Source organism: Dasypus novemcinctus, chromosome 26, assembly GCF_030445035.2.
Source record: "Dasypus novemcinctus isolate mDasNov1 chromosome 26, mDasNov1.1.hap2, whole genome shotgun sequence".
In the NCBI taxonomy this organism is placed as follows: Eukaryota; Metazoa; Chordata; class Mammalia; order Cingulata; family Dasypodidae; genus Dasypus; species Dasypus novemcinctus.
Genome location: NC_080698.1, coordinates 37,497,301 through 37,516,706, shown reverse-complemented (window position 1 = coordinate 37,516,706; position 19,406 = coordinate 37,497,301). Strand labels below are relative to the sequence as shown.

The 19,406-nt window shown below is 37.4% G+C and overlaps 1 protein-coding gene across 21 annotated transcripts in view; it reads right to left on the bottom strand.

Annotated features, from left to right (window-relative positions):
• The window catches only part of CHL1 (cell adhesion molecule L1 like), a 221,934-nt gene that overhangs the window by 47,385 nt on the left and 155,143 nt on the right, over positions 1–19,406 (bottom strand). For all 21 annotated transcript variants that reach the window (XM_058288742.1, XM_071212165.1, XM_058288736.1 and 18 more), the window contains 3 exons: positions 18,512–18,632; positions 13,803–13,987; positions 4,178–4,309 (listed from right to left, as the gene is read on the bottom strand). In XM_058288742.1, coding sequence (XP_058144725.1) covers positions 4,178–4,309; positions 13,803–13,987; positions 18,512–18,632 — 438 coding nt within the window. The remainder of the gene's footprint in view (positions 1–4,177; positions 4,310–13,802; positions 13,988–18,511; positions 18,633–19,406) is intronic.

The window sequence follows — 19,406 nt, the reverse complement described above, 5'->3', positions numbered from 1 at the left end:
AAAATCAGAGAACCTTTCTTTCCTGACTGAGGTCAGAGAGAGAGTGACTACGAAGGAATTTTCAAAGAGATGCAATTTTGCTGGCTTTGAAGATGGAGGAAGGGAGCCATGCTCCAAGGAACATGGATAGATCACCTCTAGAAACTAGAAAAGGCAAGGCAAGGGACTTTCCTAGAGCCTCCAAATGGAACACAGCCCTGCTGACACTTTGATTGTAGCCCAATAAGATCCGTGCTGGACTTCTACAGAATGGTAAAATAATAAATTTCTTTTGTTTTAATCCACTAAACTTGTGATAATTTGTTACTGCAACAACAGAAAATGAATACCGTCCCTTAGGACAATTTATTCCATCTCTTGAGAATTAGCAAGATGAACAGTTCTTCCCAGTTCTACAAAGCTGAGCTCTTGGAGAATGCTGCAAAGGACTCAGTTTCTGATTCTTCACTTCTATACCCTGGACCCAGAATTCTACACCCTGCTTAGAGTTAACTACAACATTCCCTTTGCTTCTCCTTATACTATGTGCCCCATGACAAGCTCTGTATCAACAAATCATCACAAAAGGTAGAAGTGAGACTATGACCTCAAGTTTGAGGTGGAAACAAACATTGTGTAAAGGTGCCTCCTGGGATAGGTGTGGAAATTGCAGAGTATTACTGTATTCGGGCAAGGGCTCAGAGGAGTGCCCCAGAATTCAAGAAAGCCAAGCTTTTTTTATTAATATCAAATAAAACACTGTAGTCTGACATAATACAGAAATACTTTGTCAGCTTTGTCTTTGGCAGCTCGATGGCAAATAATGCAATACAGTGGGGAAAACGTCAGCTTTGGGCTTAATCATTTTTGAGTTCCATTTCAAGCTCTAAATTTACTTGGGTTATAGCCTCAAGTAAGTAACAGAACCTCCTTGAGTCTCAGGTGCCACATCTGGAAACTGGAGAACAAAAAAATCTACAGAGCTGCAATAAGATGCAGAAATATGGGATGCAAAGTACATGAAAAACGTTAGGCCTGTAATCTATAATAGTGAATGATTTAATTTTGACATCTTACTGCATAAAGGATATGTAATTGCTAGAATGATAAACTCAAAGAGATTTCGAGTCCTTCTGTCAGTCAAAAAGAGGATAACCTTGGAATGGTTATGACTTGTTTGCAGTGGAGCAAGGATGGCTGTGGAATGAGCACTGCTGAGCTGGAATTCCAAAGAGGTGGCTTCTGGTTCTAGGGCCATGATTACTCAGCTGTGTTCTCTAGCTTCAGGATGTTTTCAGCCTTGACCTCCTCATTCATCAACAAACCTATTGGTTCTACTTTGGGGATCAATCCAGAACCTAAGCACACTGCTCCCACTCTAGCCCTAGGCCCTGGAGTCTTTTAGGATGCTTCTCTCTGCTCTCCCTGCATGTCCCTGGCCCCTCCATGCAATTCTCCATATAGAGGCCAAAACAATCCTTTATAGGAAGTTAGATCATGTCACTCTTCTGTTCAAAACCCTCCCCAGGCTGTCCATCTTATTCACAATGAAATACCAAGTCCCTACCTGGGTTCTCACGTTACCTATCATCTGAGCTGGGCCCCACCGCTCCTCTCTGATCTGCCTCAGGGACTCACTAGCTTCCCCTGTACTGGCCTCTTTGCAGTTCCTCAAACACCTAAGCACAACTCCGGGTCTCTGCGTCACCGATCCCCCTGCCTTGGTTGCTTTATCATGAATGTTGGTGGGACTGACTCCCTCACCTCCTCCAGGTCGCCATTCAAAGGCAATTTCCAGATGGCCCCCTATTACCTTAAAATAAAAGAGGAACCCTCAAACCTGTTATGCGCGATCCTCTTCCCCAGCTATTTTCTACTTGACCGCATTGCACAACCCATTCATGTGCTCAGTTGTCTATTGATTCTCTCCCCCCGACAAGACTGTCCGCACCAGGAGAGAGGGGTTTTGTCCATTTAGTCACCACTGCTTCCCAATGAGTAAGCCTCATGCCTGGCAAATAGGGGCACTCACTGACAAAATGAATGTACCTCCTTTATATTAATAAGTTCTTTTCTTGGGGGGAAGGGGGGGAGGAGGGCAGGGGATTCAAAGCCTTTTGTGAATGCCCTTCCTAAATAGTCAAGTGTCATTCAAATATAAAATGTTACAACTATGTCCTTAAACAATCTGCATCCTTTTTAAGCATCCTTAATATTCTTTGTAAACAAAAATTGCTGTAATTTCCCTCAGATTTATCTAAATTTTCTTTTTTCATTGCTTTTTCTGTTCTCTTAGGGAGATGAAGAAGAAGTCCCACTGTTCATGATATTGATACTGAGAGCTAAGGTGTGCTGACTGCTTGCTATGTGACAATAATGATAACAAGCAATGCTTCGTGAGTGCTCTTTGCTTGAGTCTTGTGCTGAGTCTTCTCCACGTGGTGCTGCATTTAATCCACATAACTACACAGTGATTAGGTCTGTTTTCATCCCCATTTTACTACTTGCCCAAAGCCAAACTTTAATGCAGGATGCAAATATAGGTAGTTTGGCTTCAGAGCTCATAAACTTACCCATAATATTCTACAGTCAAAGCAGTATCCTAGGTGACTGATCATATATCTCATTTAACCACAATCGACTAGCATTATCCCCATTCACAGTTGAAAAACTGAGGCTTTGAGAGATTCAGTAAATAGTTCAAGATCATACAGCAGGAAGATGAGCAGCCTAGATGGGAATCCAGGTCTGTGCACCACCAGGTCTACCCTTGAGTAGTGTGGGTCCAGGGCAAGAGAACAAATGGAAGCTGCATACATGTCTCAACATTATAAATGCTCTAAACCGAGCTAATAAATTGACCAAAAACATATGTTCTATTTTACCTGAACAAATACTATATGACCTGAGCTAAAGGTTCAAATTTAGAATTTGTGGAATCCTTAGAGCTCTATGCTGGAACACTGTGGAATGGGAAGAGTAGGCCATTAGCACCAGCTCTTTCCATTACCAGCCCATCTAGAGTGGGATCAGAGCCAACTAGAAAGAGAAATTTTTAGGTCTCAAGGACTAGAGAGTGGTCTAGGATGGGCAGGGGATGAGGGGAAAATGTTCAAGCTTGGCATTTTTCTTTGGCATTGCAGCTTTCTCAAATCATTGAAACGAGCATTGCTGGAGCATGGTGGAACAAGATCCTACAAAAGGTAGAGCCTAGGGCAAAAGCAACTAGTGCCTGGATCTAAGGGAGGTCCTGACCTCCAGTCCACATTCTCAAGCACTAAATTGCTGTGATGGCTAATTTTATGTCAACTTACCTAGGGTAGGTTGTCTATTATTTGGCCAATCAGTGGACTAGATGTTTCTGTAGAGGTATTTTGTAGGTGGAATTAGCATCTTTAGTCAGTGGACTTTATGTAAAGCAGATTACCTTCCATAATATGGGAGGGACTCATCTAATCAGTTGGTGACCTTCAATGCAAAGAACTGAGGGTTCCAGGAAGAAGAAGGAATTCTGGTTCAAGACTACATACTCCACTCCTTCCTGAGTGTCCACCTTAAGGAAATTTCAGACTCAAGACATCAATATCACTCTTAGAGATTTTCTAGTCTCCAGAATGCCCTACGGAATTTGGACTTGCTAGGCCCCACAATTGCATCAATTACTTATAATAAATTTCTTTATACCCACACACACATGTATATCCCTCGTGCCTGTGTATATACATATATATTACATCGATTATCTATCTATCGATCTATCTATCTATCAATCAATCATGTATCTACACATATATCTCTGGATAGATATCTCTGGATATCTCTGGAAATAAATCCATACATATTTCTCTGGAGAACTCTGATGCAGTCACTTTACCTATTTCTTCTCAGGGAAAGAAGAGCAACAGTTGGCTTTCCTCCTTACATATAACCTCTTTTTAATTTAGTTGCTTCATTTTTTATCTAACTTCTGTAATCATATTATTATGTCCTAACCAGTGCAGATATTACTTATGGCTCTTCAATGAATATCAGGGTTCAGTAATCAAATTTCTTAGAAAGAGAATTTCAAGTTTCTTAGTTAGATCTGTCTTGCTTAGTTCAGCCACTTTCCAACTTCATTTCACAAATAACCAGGGTATCTGGCCATCTCATCAAATAAATGCCTGCAATTTTCCATTACATTGGTTCTTTAACTTACTTTCAATGGGGGAGCCATTAACTTTCCATTTGATTGTGGGTTGAGGTTCTCCTTCAGCCTTACATAACAAGATATCGCTGCTCCCAGTACTATACACAGCACTCTGCGGTTTCTTTGTCCAGTGAGGCGGCTCTGGAAATAAAATGAACACCTCATCAGCTATTTTGTCTATGTCAAAAAATACAAAAATATTAAGGCCTGCATTTTTGTTATGCCCCAGCAGAGGGCAGACACCACCAAGTATTTTGCAGCAGCTCATTTTTTTCTGAGCTAGTTTTGCCTAGTAAGGTAGGCATTGTTTTTGTGTAGCATGCTGTTTGTGTGTGAATTTGGACTCAGTCTGTACAATTAAACTAATATAGTAAAAATAGTGAACTACAACCAGCTTTCCTAGCTATTCATATATCCATCTCACAGGTAATAAGGGAGAATCAGCAGATGCTAAGTTTATTTAGTGCAGGCTTTATCTTATTTCAGCTGCACACTTAACATAGAAAAGGGCCAATAGTTAGGAAATAAATTTTGACCACCTTTTAAAAGTAAAATAGGGAAGCACATGTGGCTCAACTGACAGAGCGTCTGCCTACCACATAGGAGGTCTGGGGTTCAAACCCAGCGCCTTCTGACCCATGTGGTGAGCTTGCCCATGCACAGTACTTCTGTGTGCAAGAAGTGCCATGCCATGCAGGGGTGTCCCTGTGTAGTGGAGCCCCATGTGCAAGAAGTGCACTCTGCAAGGAGAGACACCACGTGCCAAAAAAGTACAATCTGCCCAGGAGCAATGCTGCATACACACAGAGCTGACACAGGGAGATAACACAACCAAAGAAATACAGATTCCCAGTGCCACTGACAAGAATGCAAGTGGACACAGAAAAACATACAGTGAATGGACACAGAGAGCGGGGGGGGGGGGGGGGGAAGGGGAGAGAAAAAATAAAAATTTTCAGTACTAAATTCAAATATTTATTAATTAATGGCTCTTTAGCATGCATATGCCCATGTTAGTACCTGCCTTTCTAGTACCTATCCAGTGAATTTGGAAAATATTAATTCCTAGAGATTCTTTGAGGAAAGAGGGGCTAGAGAGTAGCCTAAAAGCAAAATTTAATTTTTTTACTAAAGCAATGGAGGAAAAGATACATTTAAATTTCTTTCATCTTTCCATGCCCTAATGCTCCAATATTATAATTCTAAGTGGTACCTCAGAACAAAATGAGGCATTTTTTCTTTCAGTGCAAATATTACTGTCATGTTTTGTCACCTTAAGTGTATTACTATGTCAGGAACGAGTGAAAGATTTAAAGTGTGGATGGTTTGGATGATTTGATTGCAGAGAAAATTGCAGAATACCTGCAGGTAATAATTCCCATCACGTGTTGCTTGGTTATTTTCCCCAAGGCATTTTTGGATTTCCATTTTAAGTAAAAAAAGCGAAGTCTTTAAAGATATGGTATATGTAAAGTGAAAACGTCATTTAAATTAAATGTATAGGAAGAAAAAAGAGATTAAATGTAAAGGAAATGCCTTTAAACTCACTAGGAGAAACAAAAGTATACAAATAACCCTGGCAAGTCCAAGTCCAAGCAAGAGGAGTGCTTTTGTAATTAATCCATAGGGTGTGGATTTAATTGTTAAGCTCCAAGTTTAATATCTGCTTTCATAATCTGTAGAAGCTGTAAAATTTAGTCATTTAGTTTAAAATGCAATAGGCCAGAGTATAACCTGCCTAGCACTTTCTGAGTTGAAGGGTATTTTTGTGTGTGTTTTCTGATGTTATTGTTGCTTTTAACTGTATTTAAGTCTTTTCATACAACTACAAAAGAATTAAACTTTGAGAGATAAAAGTTCAGTGATTGTGAAAGTTATATTTACAATATAAATATGAAGATTATAGTTTTTAGATCATGTAAAAACAAAGATCTTGCAATAATATTTCTCTGAATCTTTATGTATAATAAAATCAAGATTTTAGTTCTATTCTAATTCTATTCATTAATCCCTTGTTGTCTGCAGTAAAGACATAATACTGGTAGAGACTTAGATATCATCTCATTCAATTCTTTCACATTACAGATGAATACTCAACTCTGGAAAAGTCATCTAACTTGCCCAGGGTCACCAAAAAGAGATTCCATTTCCTGTTCTTGTCAGTGCATGGACCAATAGATACAACCATTACACTGAGCAGCACCGTGATTGTGAAATCAATGTGGTTTTGTTTCTAATCATTATTTTATTGATTTGAGACAATGACAGGGACCAAAGTTAACGGAATTCACCAACTTCTACTTTGTGCTCCCAGAACAAAGCTCCTCCAACACACACTGACTCAAAAAGTTTTGGAATTCATTAGAATCATAACTAAACTTTACCTTAATCCTTCTGCATAAGCTTTCTTGTAAATGTTTGGATGTTGATTTTGTGCTTCCTATATCCCTAGTAGAAGTAAGCTGCTCCTAAGCAAAAGGAGACTTTGCCATGCAATTTGGGAAAGGTCTCAAACCTCTCTTGTTCAGAAACCTCTTCTTGGACTGGCCACAACACTGTCCTCATATTCAGCCCAGTCTGATTCTCCCCGTTTGAGTCAGTAGTGAGAGCCACTAGACTAGTGATCCCTTGAGACCAGGGGCAGAATCTTACTCTTCTTTATGTCTCCTTTGCTTGGCACAATGCCTGTTACAGAAGAGAATATGTTAAGTAATTTTAGGTTGAATTGAAATGACCAATTCCCATATACTCTATTGAAAAAGGCGTAGCTATGAAATAAGGGAGCTTCACTGGGAGGGACTCACTGCCTTCGAGTCGTTCGCTGTCACATCTGGGACATATGTTTACAGAGCAGCGAATTGATAGTGAATCTGAGGAAATGAGCTGTGGGACAGGCTAGAAGCAAGCAGACACAGAGAAGAAACAGATGTTTTCCAGAGCTTAGAACATGCAACTCTATTCCCAAAGGGTAAGATCTAGTTGAGAGGATGAAAAAAGGTTCAAGGCAGAGGAAAGAATGGTTAAAGCAGAAAATTATGAGAGAGAACATCATCATTTCCCATTCTTTTATTTAGTATCTTAAGATATATGATAGCTGATGAAAATTACTATGTTGAAACTTTACTCATTTTGTCATAATTGTAAATAAAAAGACGATAAATTCCTACATGCTGCCGAAAACTGAGATGCAAATGTCTGAACATTTAGAATATAATAAGCAATCTAATTAGAGTTGTTTCTCACTAGAAGAAAAAATAAAACATGAAAATTTATACCTAAAAAGCATACAATATAGTGGTTGTTTTCTTTTTAGGAATACATCCGTTATTTGAAAATAAGACTTCCTTAAGTATATCAATGAATGAATTGCATTTAAACTCATGATATCCTTTTAAAATGCACAACAATTTTGGATTATATTATGTGGGTATATAATTATATATAAAGACTTTCCTATTGTACTTACTGAAATTCAAGTCTTTAAATAATTCAAAAGTTTATGGTATGAAATAACTAGACTATGCAAATTTATAGCGACAGAAGTAGATTACAGGTTGGGGTTGAACAGGGAGTTAATGCATAATGAGTGCAGAGTTTCTGTTTGGGGGACAAGAAAGTTTTGGCAATGTATATAATGGTGATGGTAGCAGAGCATTCTAAGTGTTATTAATGTCTCTGAATTACATGCTTGAAAGTGGTTAAAATGGAAAACTTTATATTATATGTGTGTTACTAAAATTTTTTTAGAAGTTTACTATAAGAAAATTATTGCTGGGAGTTTATTTTTTAAATAACCAGTTGAAATATACTTATGATCATATTTTGAGTTCTGGACTTAGATGTCATTCTAACATAACTCTTTTTATGAAGTATATAATTATTTAAATGATGGATACCTAGAAGGTACAACTGTGCCTACTGAAGACATCCTGGCTGGGCTTTTATATATATATATGATATGATTAGCAAATGCAGTTGGTATACTTATTTATGGGGTTGTAACTTAAATTCCAAGTTCATAGGATTTGATTGTTTTTATTAATATAGAGAAGAAATCTCACACTGAAAGAATACAGTATAATCCATGCTTTCATTTAAGCACAATGGGTGTTTTCAGAATGGACTGGATTTTCAAAGTACACATTATGACTGCTCTTTTCCCATAAAGCTAATCCTTGTTACTTAATTTGGGTTTCTAAACAAGAGACAGAAAGGGGAAAGGCAGTGGCACAGGAAGGCAGAAGAAAATTGAATAAAAGTGAATACATTGGTCCATATGATTAATGCAGGTTGAGCTCCATTTGGTTTTCACTGGCATGTGTGAAGAGAAATTCCAAAAACATACAACTGAGGGCACATTTAGTAGCTTCTCACTAAGAGGGAAGAATTAAATGTTTCTCTTAGAAACACTTTTTACATCTCAATAGTGCTAATAACTGTTTTTTAAATAGTGAGGGCAATTTTGTTCAGGAAACCTATATTCCTTTGGAGTCCTAGAGTCAACATTTTAAGTTGCAAAATTAATTTCACATTCATGATTTTTTTTTTTTTTTGCAACCCTTGAAATTCTTTTGAAAGCTTTGGTCTTACAGTCAAGAAACCGTGTCCAGATTGTTAAAATATTCAGCTACCGTAGCAATGTTCCAGCCATCTGGAAGGATTTCTAATAGTCAGCAACTTGGAGTAAAAGCAGCTAACAATTAGACATGTCTGGCTTGTGGGTATGTGTGTGCGTGAGCAGTGGGAGGGGGCTAATTATAGAAAAACATCCATGTTGCTCGGTGTAGTCAAATTATAGAGAAGCATCGAATGATTACTAAAATTCCACAGAAAATCTCCAAAACTCTTCCTCTCTGATTTTCTTTGTGAATAATTTAATGTCAGAAGAATATATCACAGTTGGTAGATACTGATGTTAATGCATAATATTGAGCTTTCCTACTCCTTTATATTGTGCTTCTGTTAAAACAAAGAAAATTATATTTTCATCTTTGGCTTTCTGTTCTTTGTACTTCAACCAATGATTCACCTTGTGAGGAGGTCTAGAAACACAGCCTACTCCAAACAGCAGCATGACTAAAGTAATTATCTTACCATTTACTCTTGAATGGAATTTGTGTCTTAGCCTTTATGTTATTTCCCCATTAACTGAAACAATGGGCCATTACTTAGGTTTTCCCTATGCAAATTGAAGCTTTGAGGGGTGAATGTTATTGGAATGTACATGGGAGCCCTAGAGCACCAGCTTACTAAATAGTGGCCTGAAAGAGGCAGTTCCTTTCAAAAGTTAATCCTACACAGCACTAAATAAGCACAAATGCAGTAATCATAATGTTAATTTGATCAAGAGAGTCAACCAAACGAGATATAGGAAATGACAACATGGTCAGACCTACAGAAAATACTCCACATCACACAATTCACAGGACGAGTACATAATCTTCATTTCTGCCCAACAGACATATCCCTAAAATCTACATATTGTGCCTCCTCCCATTTTTAAAAATGCTCTCATCATTGACATTTATTTCTATAAATGCAACAAATGCTAGCAATGGCCTAAGAAGCTCCAGGGAATCGTTTTCCCACAGAATCTTTGAAAAACTAACAACAACTGGCAGAGCCATTTTTTCAACACTCTGGAAAACAGTTAAAGGGGTGCAATAACTGGGCAAGAGCCTAATTAAGAAAACACAGGGAAGCAGATTTGGCTCAACTGAGAGTGTCCGCCTACCACGTGAGAGGCCCAGGGTTCAAACCCAGGGCCTCCTGGCCCATATGGTGATTTGGCCCATGCGCAGTGCTGATGTGCACAAGGAGTGCCATGCCACGCAGGGGTGTCCCCCACGTAGGGGAGCCCCATGCACAAGGAGTGCGCCCCACAAAGAAAGCCGTCCCACGTGAAAAAAGTGCAGCCGGCCCAGGAGTGGCACTGCACACACAGAGAGCTGACGCAGCAAGATGATGCAACAAAAAGAGACACAGATTCCCAGTGCCATTGACAAGAATACAAGCGGACACAGAAGAACACACAGTGAGTGGACACAGAGAGCAGACAACAGGGCGGGGGGGAGGAGGAGGGGAGAGAAATAAAAAAATAATAATAACAAATAAATCTAAAAAAAGAAAGAAAACACAGCTTTAAAACCAGTAGCTGGAGCTTGTGGTACCTTTGTTGAAACTTCCCCTACATACCCCCCAGCACAGTATGGAGCAGGTCTGTGCTCCCAGTGTGATTTTTGAAAAGGGTGCCAAGTCCATTCAATGAAGAATGAATAGTATCCTTAACAAATGGGGCTGGGAGAACCAGATATCCACATATTAAAGAATGAAGGGGGACTCCTAAATCATATCATATGAAAAATTAACTGAAAATGGGTCAAAGCCATAAATGTATGTACCCAAACCATAAAATTCATAGACTAAAACAGGGAAGCATCTTCAGGACCTTGTGTTAGGCAGTGGTTTCTGGCTTTACACCAATAGTACAAACAACAAAAGAAAACATAGATAAATGAGACTTCATCAAAATTAAAAACTTTTATGCGAAGGACTCCATCATTACAGCAAAGAGACTATCTACAGAATGAGAGAAAATATTAGACTCATATCTGATAAGGGTTTAATATCCAGAATATATTTTTTAAAATCCTATAACTCAACAGCAAAGAGACAACCCAATTTTAAAAAGGGGCAAAAGACTTAATTTAAATAGACATTTCTACAAATACACACAATAGTCAAAATGTGTATGAAAAGAGGCTCAACATCATTAGTAATTAGCAAAATGCAAATCAAAACCACAATAGGTTATTTCACACTTACTAGAATGGTTGCTATTAAACACACACGCACAAAATAACAGATGTTGGAGAGGATGAGGAGAAATAGGAACATGTGTCCATTGTTGGTGGGAATGTAAAATGATACAATCACTGTGGAAAACAATTTAGTGGTTCTTCAGAAATTTTGTTGTAGAATTATTATATGAACTGGCAATTCCATTTCTAGGTATACATTCAAAAAGTATTGAAAGTAGTGATTGGAACAGATATTCTCAGACTGATGTTCCAAGTTGCACTGTTCACAAATGCCAAAACATGGAAACTCCCTGGTGTCCATTAACAGAAGAATGCATAAACACAATGTGATATAGATATACAATGGAATATTATTCAGCATAAAAAGGGATGAAGTTGATACATGGGGTGACATGGATGAACCTTGAAGACAATATGTTGAATGAAATAAGCCAGAAACAAAAGGACAAATACTATATAATATTCCTGATAAATAATAATAATAATAATAAAGCAAATTCGTAGACTCAGAAACTAGAATATAGGCTACCAGGGGCCAAGGTGGGTGTTTTAGTTTCCTAGACTGCTCAAAGCAGATACCATGAAATGGTTCAGTTTGAACAATGGGAATTTATTAGCTTACAATTTTGAGGCTGAGAAAATGTCCAAATCAAGGCAATGATTTCTTCTTGAAGACTGGCTGCTGGTGACCCTTGGCTCTTCTTCCATATGGCAAGGCTCATCATGGCCTCTGCTGCTTTCTCCCTTCTCTTCTAGGTTTTCTTGCTTTCAGCTTCTTGCTTCCATGGCTTTCTTCTTTTTCTCTCTGTACTCATCCCATTTATAATGTACTTCAGTGAGAGGATTAAGACCCACTCTGAGCCACACCTTTATGGAAGTAACCTCATCAAAAGGTCCTACATACAATAGGTTTACACTCACAGGAATGGATCAGTTTTAAGGACATGATTTTCTGGGGTACATATAGTTCCAAACCACCACACTGGGGATAGGAAATTGGGAGGTAATTATAAATGAGTATGAAATTTCTGTTTAAGATGATGAAAGTTTTGGTAAGAGAGAGTGAGTGGTGGTAGAGCAATTTGTGAATGTGACTAACATCACTAAAATATATATTTGAAAATGGCTAAAATGGTAAATTTTAGGTTGGATATATGTTACTAGAATAAAAATTAAAATATAAAACAAACCATAGGACTGTACAACGCAGTGAAGCATAATGGACTATTGCCAACAGTACAATTACAATAACATTCTTTCATCAATTGTAACAAAGGTACCATGCTAATGTAAAGTGTAAATAGGGATAACTGTGTGTGTAATGGGATATATGGTGTGTTAGTCTACCAAAAGGGTACAGATGCAAAGTACCAAAAATCTGTTGGCTTTTATAAAGGGTATTTATTTGGGATAAAAACTTATAGTAAAGCGCATTTATTTGGGGTAAAAGCTTACAGTAACAAGGCTCTAAAGAGTCCATTTCAAGGCTCCTTTCTCACCAAAGTCAGTTGCTATGTGTTGAAGCAAGATGGCTGCTGATCTTGGCCTGGTCTCTCCTTCCTGGGCTTCCTCTTAAGGCTCTCTGGGCCCAGCTTCCCAATCTCAGCTGTAGGCTGGCAGAGGGTTTGCCTCAGGCTTCCTGTATCAGTCTGCAGCATAGGGCTAGTTTCTTTATGGGCCTTCTCAACTGCTCAGCTGCTCTGTTCTCTTCAGCTACAAACCATCAGGTAAATGGCTCATCTCTCCCTGGGGCCCCAGGATCAAACATGACAGAGTGCACTCTCTCTCTGTCTTCTTGAGTGAGTGTTCATTTAGATCAGCCCAGCAAGGGGGCAGGGACTTAAGCTGAGTCAAGTCTTACTGATGTGGTTGAAATAAAAGCCTTAAATTGATTTTATCAAGTAAACTTAATCAGAGGCCCCTCATCAAATCTAATACAATCAAAGCGCATTACACCCAGAGTAAGAGACCAGTTGACAAACATAATATTTCTTTTTAGTATTTACAAAAATAATCTCAAACTGTCACGCTTGAGAACTCTATTTTTTGCATGACATTTTGTAAACCTAAATTTCTCAAACCAATACATATATACATACATACAACCTTGGATACACAGAGAAAAACAACTTGCAGAAGTTTTTTCCATTTTTGTAGAAAATTAATATTTATAGCAGTGTTTAATTCTTCTTTTCTATAAATAACCTAGTGAGTATCACCTGAACCCAAGATATGACCAAAAAATTGTATCTAGGAAAGAGCTAAGATAACAATTTGTCTGATTCCCTCATTTCACTGGTGAAGAAACTTCTTCATTTCATTGGTGCAGTAGAGAAAGATGAAGTAAATTGATCAGGGACATATAGCATATTAATGACAGAACTGGGAAACAAATACCAGGCTTTCTACCAGGCCAAAGGTTCTTTCCATTATGAGATTTATTCCTTCTTTCGTGGTCTAATAAAATGCAGTGTCACATGTATATTAATGACAATAATCCATTTTCACAATATATTGATAAAGGAGACTAAGTTTAATGACTATTTTGAATATATCGTGGAAGTTGTCTATGTGTAATCGCAAACATGGGATTTCTTTTTCTTGTCATTTGTCCTTTCTATGTGGCTTTCTGGGATAAATGACATACATGAATAACTGAAGTATAATATACATGAGTTTTCACTCTGCAAGTAAAATTTGAAACAACTTACCTGTCTGTTTTAACACATGCGCTTTGGAAATAAAGGCCTACTACCAGTATGAATTTGCTTTTTTGTTCTTAAAAGAAAAGTAAAACAAAATAGAGAAAGTACCTTCTACTGTAATATGAAATTCATGAGCAGTTGTTCCCAAAAAGTTGCTGGCTGTACAGTGATAAATTCCTTTGTCCTGGTAGGAGACATTTTCTATCTTCAATGTCTTGCCATAATTTTCTTTTGTTTCCCTTCCCTTTGGTAAATCCCCACCCAGTTTATTCCAATCAACCTGTGGAGTTGGTCTGCAAAAAATAACAAACATTTTTTTTTAATGGAAAATAAAATGTAAAGAAAGACTCAGAACATATTCTTTTTCAAGTTGCTTTTACAAAATATGTGCTCTGAGATCCACTGAATAGCATGATGCTTGCCAGCGGTGGGGTGGGGGGAGACTTGCACACCATCATTGGTGAACACCACGGTTGGGTCACATCTCTCTCACTGCAAGCTCCTCTAATAGTCTTCTTCCTCTGAAACCTTGTGTGGACCCTCCACAAGAGGGCTAGTCACAGGTAAATCTATCTAGGTGTGGCTGGATGAAGGAAGGATGATTAGAGCTCATAGCCATAATATTCCAAGACATTTTTTTAAATGTGAAAATCTCCCTGTGGGTGATTCAAGGGGACCAGAAATCAGTCTGCTTCCCTGTATGAGTTTGAAAAACACTCAAAAAGGAGCACACTACAGTTAATAGAGGGAGGACATGGTATCACTTTAAACCTAATGACGCAAACAGTCACTGTGGCTCCAGATGAGAGCCAGTGGTGTTGGCTAGGTGAAGGAACAGCCCGTTCCAGGGCAGGTTGATGTCTTCAGGGCGGACATTGCTGTCTAGGGCTCTCCAACTCTTGTGGAAGAACAGAGGAATGAACCACATCTCCCTTGTTTGGGATGTTAGAAAGATTAGATCACCAGATTAAAACAAGCAAGTAGACAAAAACAACTAAAATGAACCTGATAACTTGTCATTTACAAACATGATGACTTTTTCCACCTCAGGAGGAGGAAAACAGGTGTGGGGAATCAAGGCAGTTGAGTGTAAGAAAAATCCCTTCTGTTGGAAACCAGGAAAATGGAAAAGTAGCACCCTCATGTGATTTAAAAATAATCTAGAAAGCAATATTGGATGATTTAAACTGATGGGTGATCTTTTTTCTCCTTCCCAGCTGGGATATATGAACGACTAGGAAGAAACTTGATTTTGCTATTAATATTTTTATTGATGCTGCTTTTTCCTCCTCACCATGTTAATTCTTATTAATAAATAGCTCTAAGTTATTGAATACATATGAAAGATGGGCATTTTTATCACCATTTTACAGGTAAGGAATCAAATACTCTAAGAAATTAATTAATTTAAGGTCACTAAACTTATAAATGATATATTAAAACTTAAATTTATATGACATCAAATATATTCTATTTTATTTGTTCTTTTTCCATTTATGTCCTTCTTAACCACTTATACTTGGGTTATATTCTTGTAGTCAAACTACCAATTAATTACTAGTTAATATTGAACAATTCATATTTTTGCTTCCGTTATCAAAATTGTTGTATTGGTTGGCAAAGTTAAAATAATTCAGTTATTATGCAAAAAATTTTGGAGGTAAAGAAGGCGGCACTTTAATCGACATATATCTACTCTCTCAGCAGAAATCTTATTTCTGGCTTCCCCTGCTCAACTCAGGATCAAGCAATTACCTGCCTTACAGAATGGGAGCAACTACCTTATATTCTACCAGGTTTAGAATGCACACTTCTGTAAGAAAAGGTAATCATGCTCATACAGGCAGCTGTGAGCACACCTCCTAAAAGGGAGCATAACCCAGTCTTCTAACTGCTTACTTTTCACTCCATCTGTCAAAATGGCAATTTGCCAAGTTACAGGCTGCTCTGGACCCCAGAGCCTCCAAAATAGGAGTCTTTTTCCCCCTAAGTCCACACTTAAAAATTGCAAGCATCTCATTTTCTGCAAGAGTATTTTTTTTCTAATGCCGGTCCTTGCAAACTGGTCTAATCCTTTAATATCTATTACTTTAAATAATAAAATTATCTTTAAGTATATGGTTAATGTGAGACAAAATTTATCTAGGGACATGGCTATACAATTGCAAGAATTTCCAGTTACATGAACGCCAAGTTTATTGTTTCTTTTTTTTTTTATTTTAAGCAACATTGAACAGCAACATCTGAGCAAAGAGGTATTGAGGGAATCCTTTTTATTTTTTAGGAGATATTGGGGATTGAATCCAGGACCTTGTACATGGGAAGTAGGCACTCAACCACTGAACTATATCCACTCCCACATGAGAGTTCGTTTTTTTGTTTGTTCTTTTGTTTTTAAGAGGTACCAGGAATTGAACCTGGGACCTCGTGCATGGGAAGCAGGTGCTCAACCATTTGAGTTACATCCACTCCCCAATCCATTTTTGCACACAAATATAAATTATCTTGTAACCTTGAATTTTTATTCAGGTCCTTGTCTGGTTTATTATTCTTCTACTTCCTTGGCTATAATGTAGTGTCTTCCAATAGAATCAAAATAGCTCATGAATTTATAAAAGGAAAAAGACAGACAACAATCTGAGCAGTTCAGATGAGTCTACCAACCATGTCATAGGGCAAGAGTGATTGAGAATTGGTACATGAATGAGCTCTTGTGCTTTTTCTTAGGGTGTGAACCTCTTAACTCTTCTTTCTGAGATTGCAAATACAATTTTGACTATTAGCAATTTGCACCTTACAGAATCTGTGAAATCTAAACCACTGTGAAAACTTCCTTGTTTTACTTAACATTATTAAAATTTTCATTATTACTAACCATTTAGTGAAATAGTATCCATATGCTACTTTTTTGGAATCAGAAGTAATGCCACTTTTGGCTTGTTCTTTTTTCCCCCCTCTAAATGAACTGAACTTTAACTCATTTGGTTAAACTATTATACTGACATAGCTAAATTAGAGCTAGTTTAGGGCTCTAAGGACAGGCTAGATGGAATCCTAACTCCACCTTACATAAGCCTGGTGAAGTGAATTCAACTCTCTGAACTTTAGTTATATAACTTGTCAGTAGATATAATAGCCATGAAAAGTGGTGAGGACAAAACAAGTCAATGTGTGTAAAGTGCAAAACAGCATCTGACACCCAATAAAAGCAAAATAAATCTTAGCTATAATTTCTGTTCAGGTAGAGATTTGTAGTTGAAAAAGCTTCCTAAAAATGTAAAAAGTAATCTAGCCAATTTTTTTTTTTTAACAAATGTATCTCCTTATGTCAAAGAGGACAGATTAACCAAGATTACCCTATGCAAACCTAGTGTGATTAAGAAAGTAACTACTTCAGGTGAATACTTTCTGATAATGCCTCAGGAATCCTCATATCAAGGACAAAACATATTTGTCATCTTCTAAATGTACTGCTTTATGACTTTTAATATTCTAAAAGAATATGAAAGAAGCATTTCTATCACTCTGAAGGCAAACTGAGCAGATGCCAACAACTCAAGAGGTAAATGATGGCATTTGTGGGAAATAATAAATAATTACTGAAATGTTTGCCCTGCCCAAAGAGTCAACACAGAATAGTGATGAACCCTGAAAGAATTTTAATTTCTACCACTATAAACACATATGAATAAGACCAATAGTGCAGGTGATTACCATTATGATTCATCAAGAGATGAAACTTTTCATCATCTAAAGTAATACAATGAGACCAAATTTGTGGTAAAGATGCCAGGCACAACACATGTAACTAGCTTACATCAATACGCTGGCAATTTAAAATGGATAAGCCACCTGGATATCTTTGCTGGATGGAAAGAAATGCGTACAAAGCTAATAGTTGTTAAATAAGGATGAAAATCTGTTTTTCTCTTAATAATCCAATTTAAAAGTGGTCATTCAGAATACACAATGACTTCTGAGGAACATGATTTTTTAAAACTTTTATATCTTAGTCCACTAACTAGAATCCCAGCTATAAGTAATAACATGCAAACTGATTATGGTACAAAGGAGTAAAACTCAGCTGCTCATAAGGTGGAACGTATGTTCCCATAGTACTCCCAATGTAAGGACAGACATGTGGTGCTAGGAAACAGTTGATTTTGAAAGACCAAATATTAATTAAGACAGTCCTTGTTTACATGGATTTATGGTACTAACTGAATAAAAGGAACAATTTTCCAGAGGTGAACAAATATAGGTCCTTTGGGTTTTTCTTAGAAGATTTGGAAAAGAAGTGCTTTGCTTTTTCAGGTTTACAGAAATTTACAGTTAGGTACGTTTCGATTCCAAACTCTCTAAATGACATTGTCTGGACATCTTTATGTGCAAAGTGTAACAGGGAAAATATAGATAAATTGGGATCATCGGAACCTGAAAAGGGAGTGGAACTAGTAGCAGAGTAAATAGGAATGAGACAAGATTTAAAAAGCCTTGATACCAGGAGTAATGGGCTGACTACTCACAACCTTATTCTCTAAGTTTGGTGTCCCCACTGACTTAGCTATGGAGATTACTGTCATTGTCCTCTCTTTTTACACTATCATAGAAGAACAGAGGGATCTCATTGTAAATCAGTCTCTGTCACAGCCTGAACTCTACAGAGTAAGGTACAAACCACTTGCCCCAGAAATGTAGTAACATGATTTTTAAAAAACTAGTAATTTAAAAATGTGTATACAGGCCCTCTCTGAATTTAATATCTTACTCTAAAGAATTATCTGGGTAATGTCATGAACATGAGTCATGTTACTCACAAGCCTTCAGCAAAACACTCGAGCAGCAGCGTGTCCCCTTTGAGGATAGTGACTGAAGTCTTACTTTCACTCTCCGGAGGAGGCAACAGGAGTCTTGGTTTTCTTTGCTTGATTGAATTTGCTATAAAACAGAGAAGGAAAGTCTCATGTGTTTTTAAGCTGAAAGTGTTATAATCATGTGTTTTCAAAACTAAAAGTGCTAAACTCCTGTGGTACTAAGTCTTTCTTAAAACGTACTTATCTGTGTGTGTGTATGTGTGCATTTTAATGTAATCCCATTCAAATAGACTCTTCTCATAACATGAAGCACAGTTAATCCCTCGTACACATTAACTAGATGCAGCATCAAGTTTTTGGAAGCTTGATTACCCCACATCTTCCAGTTCAGAAGTTCAAACACTACTTGAGATAATTCATTCCTTGATGGAAGCCCTATGATGTTATAGTCTACATTTTAATCATACTTGGTTCTGATGCTGATTCATAAAGCCTCTGGTGGACACCAGGCATCCACAAATTTATCAAGCTGTTCAAGCAACTGTACTCATAGTTCAGGACCTCAAAGAGAAACACCGTTGTAGGGAATGATTAGCAAGACTTCCTGCTAAATGCTTATCAAAATGTTCCATTTCTTATTTTCTTAAGGCTTTTCAAATACAATATCAAACCCAGAGATTTCCATTTTCTCCCTGCAAATTTTTATTTCCAAATATATATGCAAATTGTATTTCCTATCCAATGTGAGTTGACACGACATTCTACTATCAGAGGAGAGGAATGAAAAGCATCGGAAGCCACAAAAGCCTTGCTGTATCTTCTATGCAAGTTGTTCTTTATTTTAAAATATTTATTGAACATGTACTATGTGCAATTATTTTTATTCAGTACTGTAAAG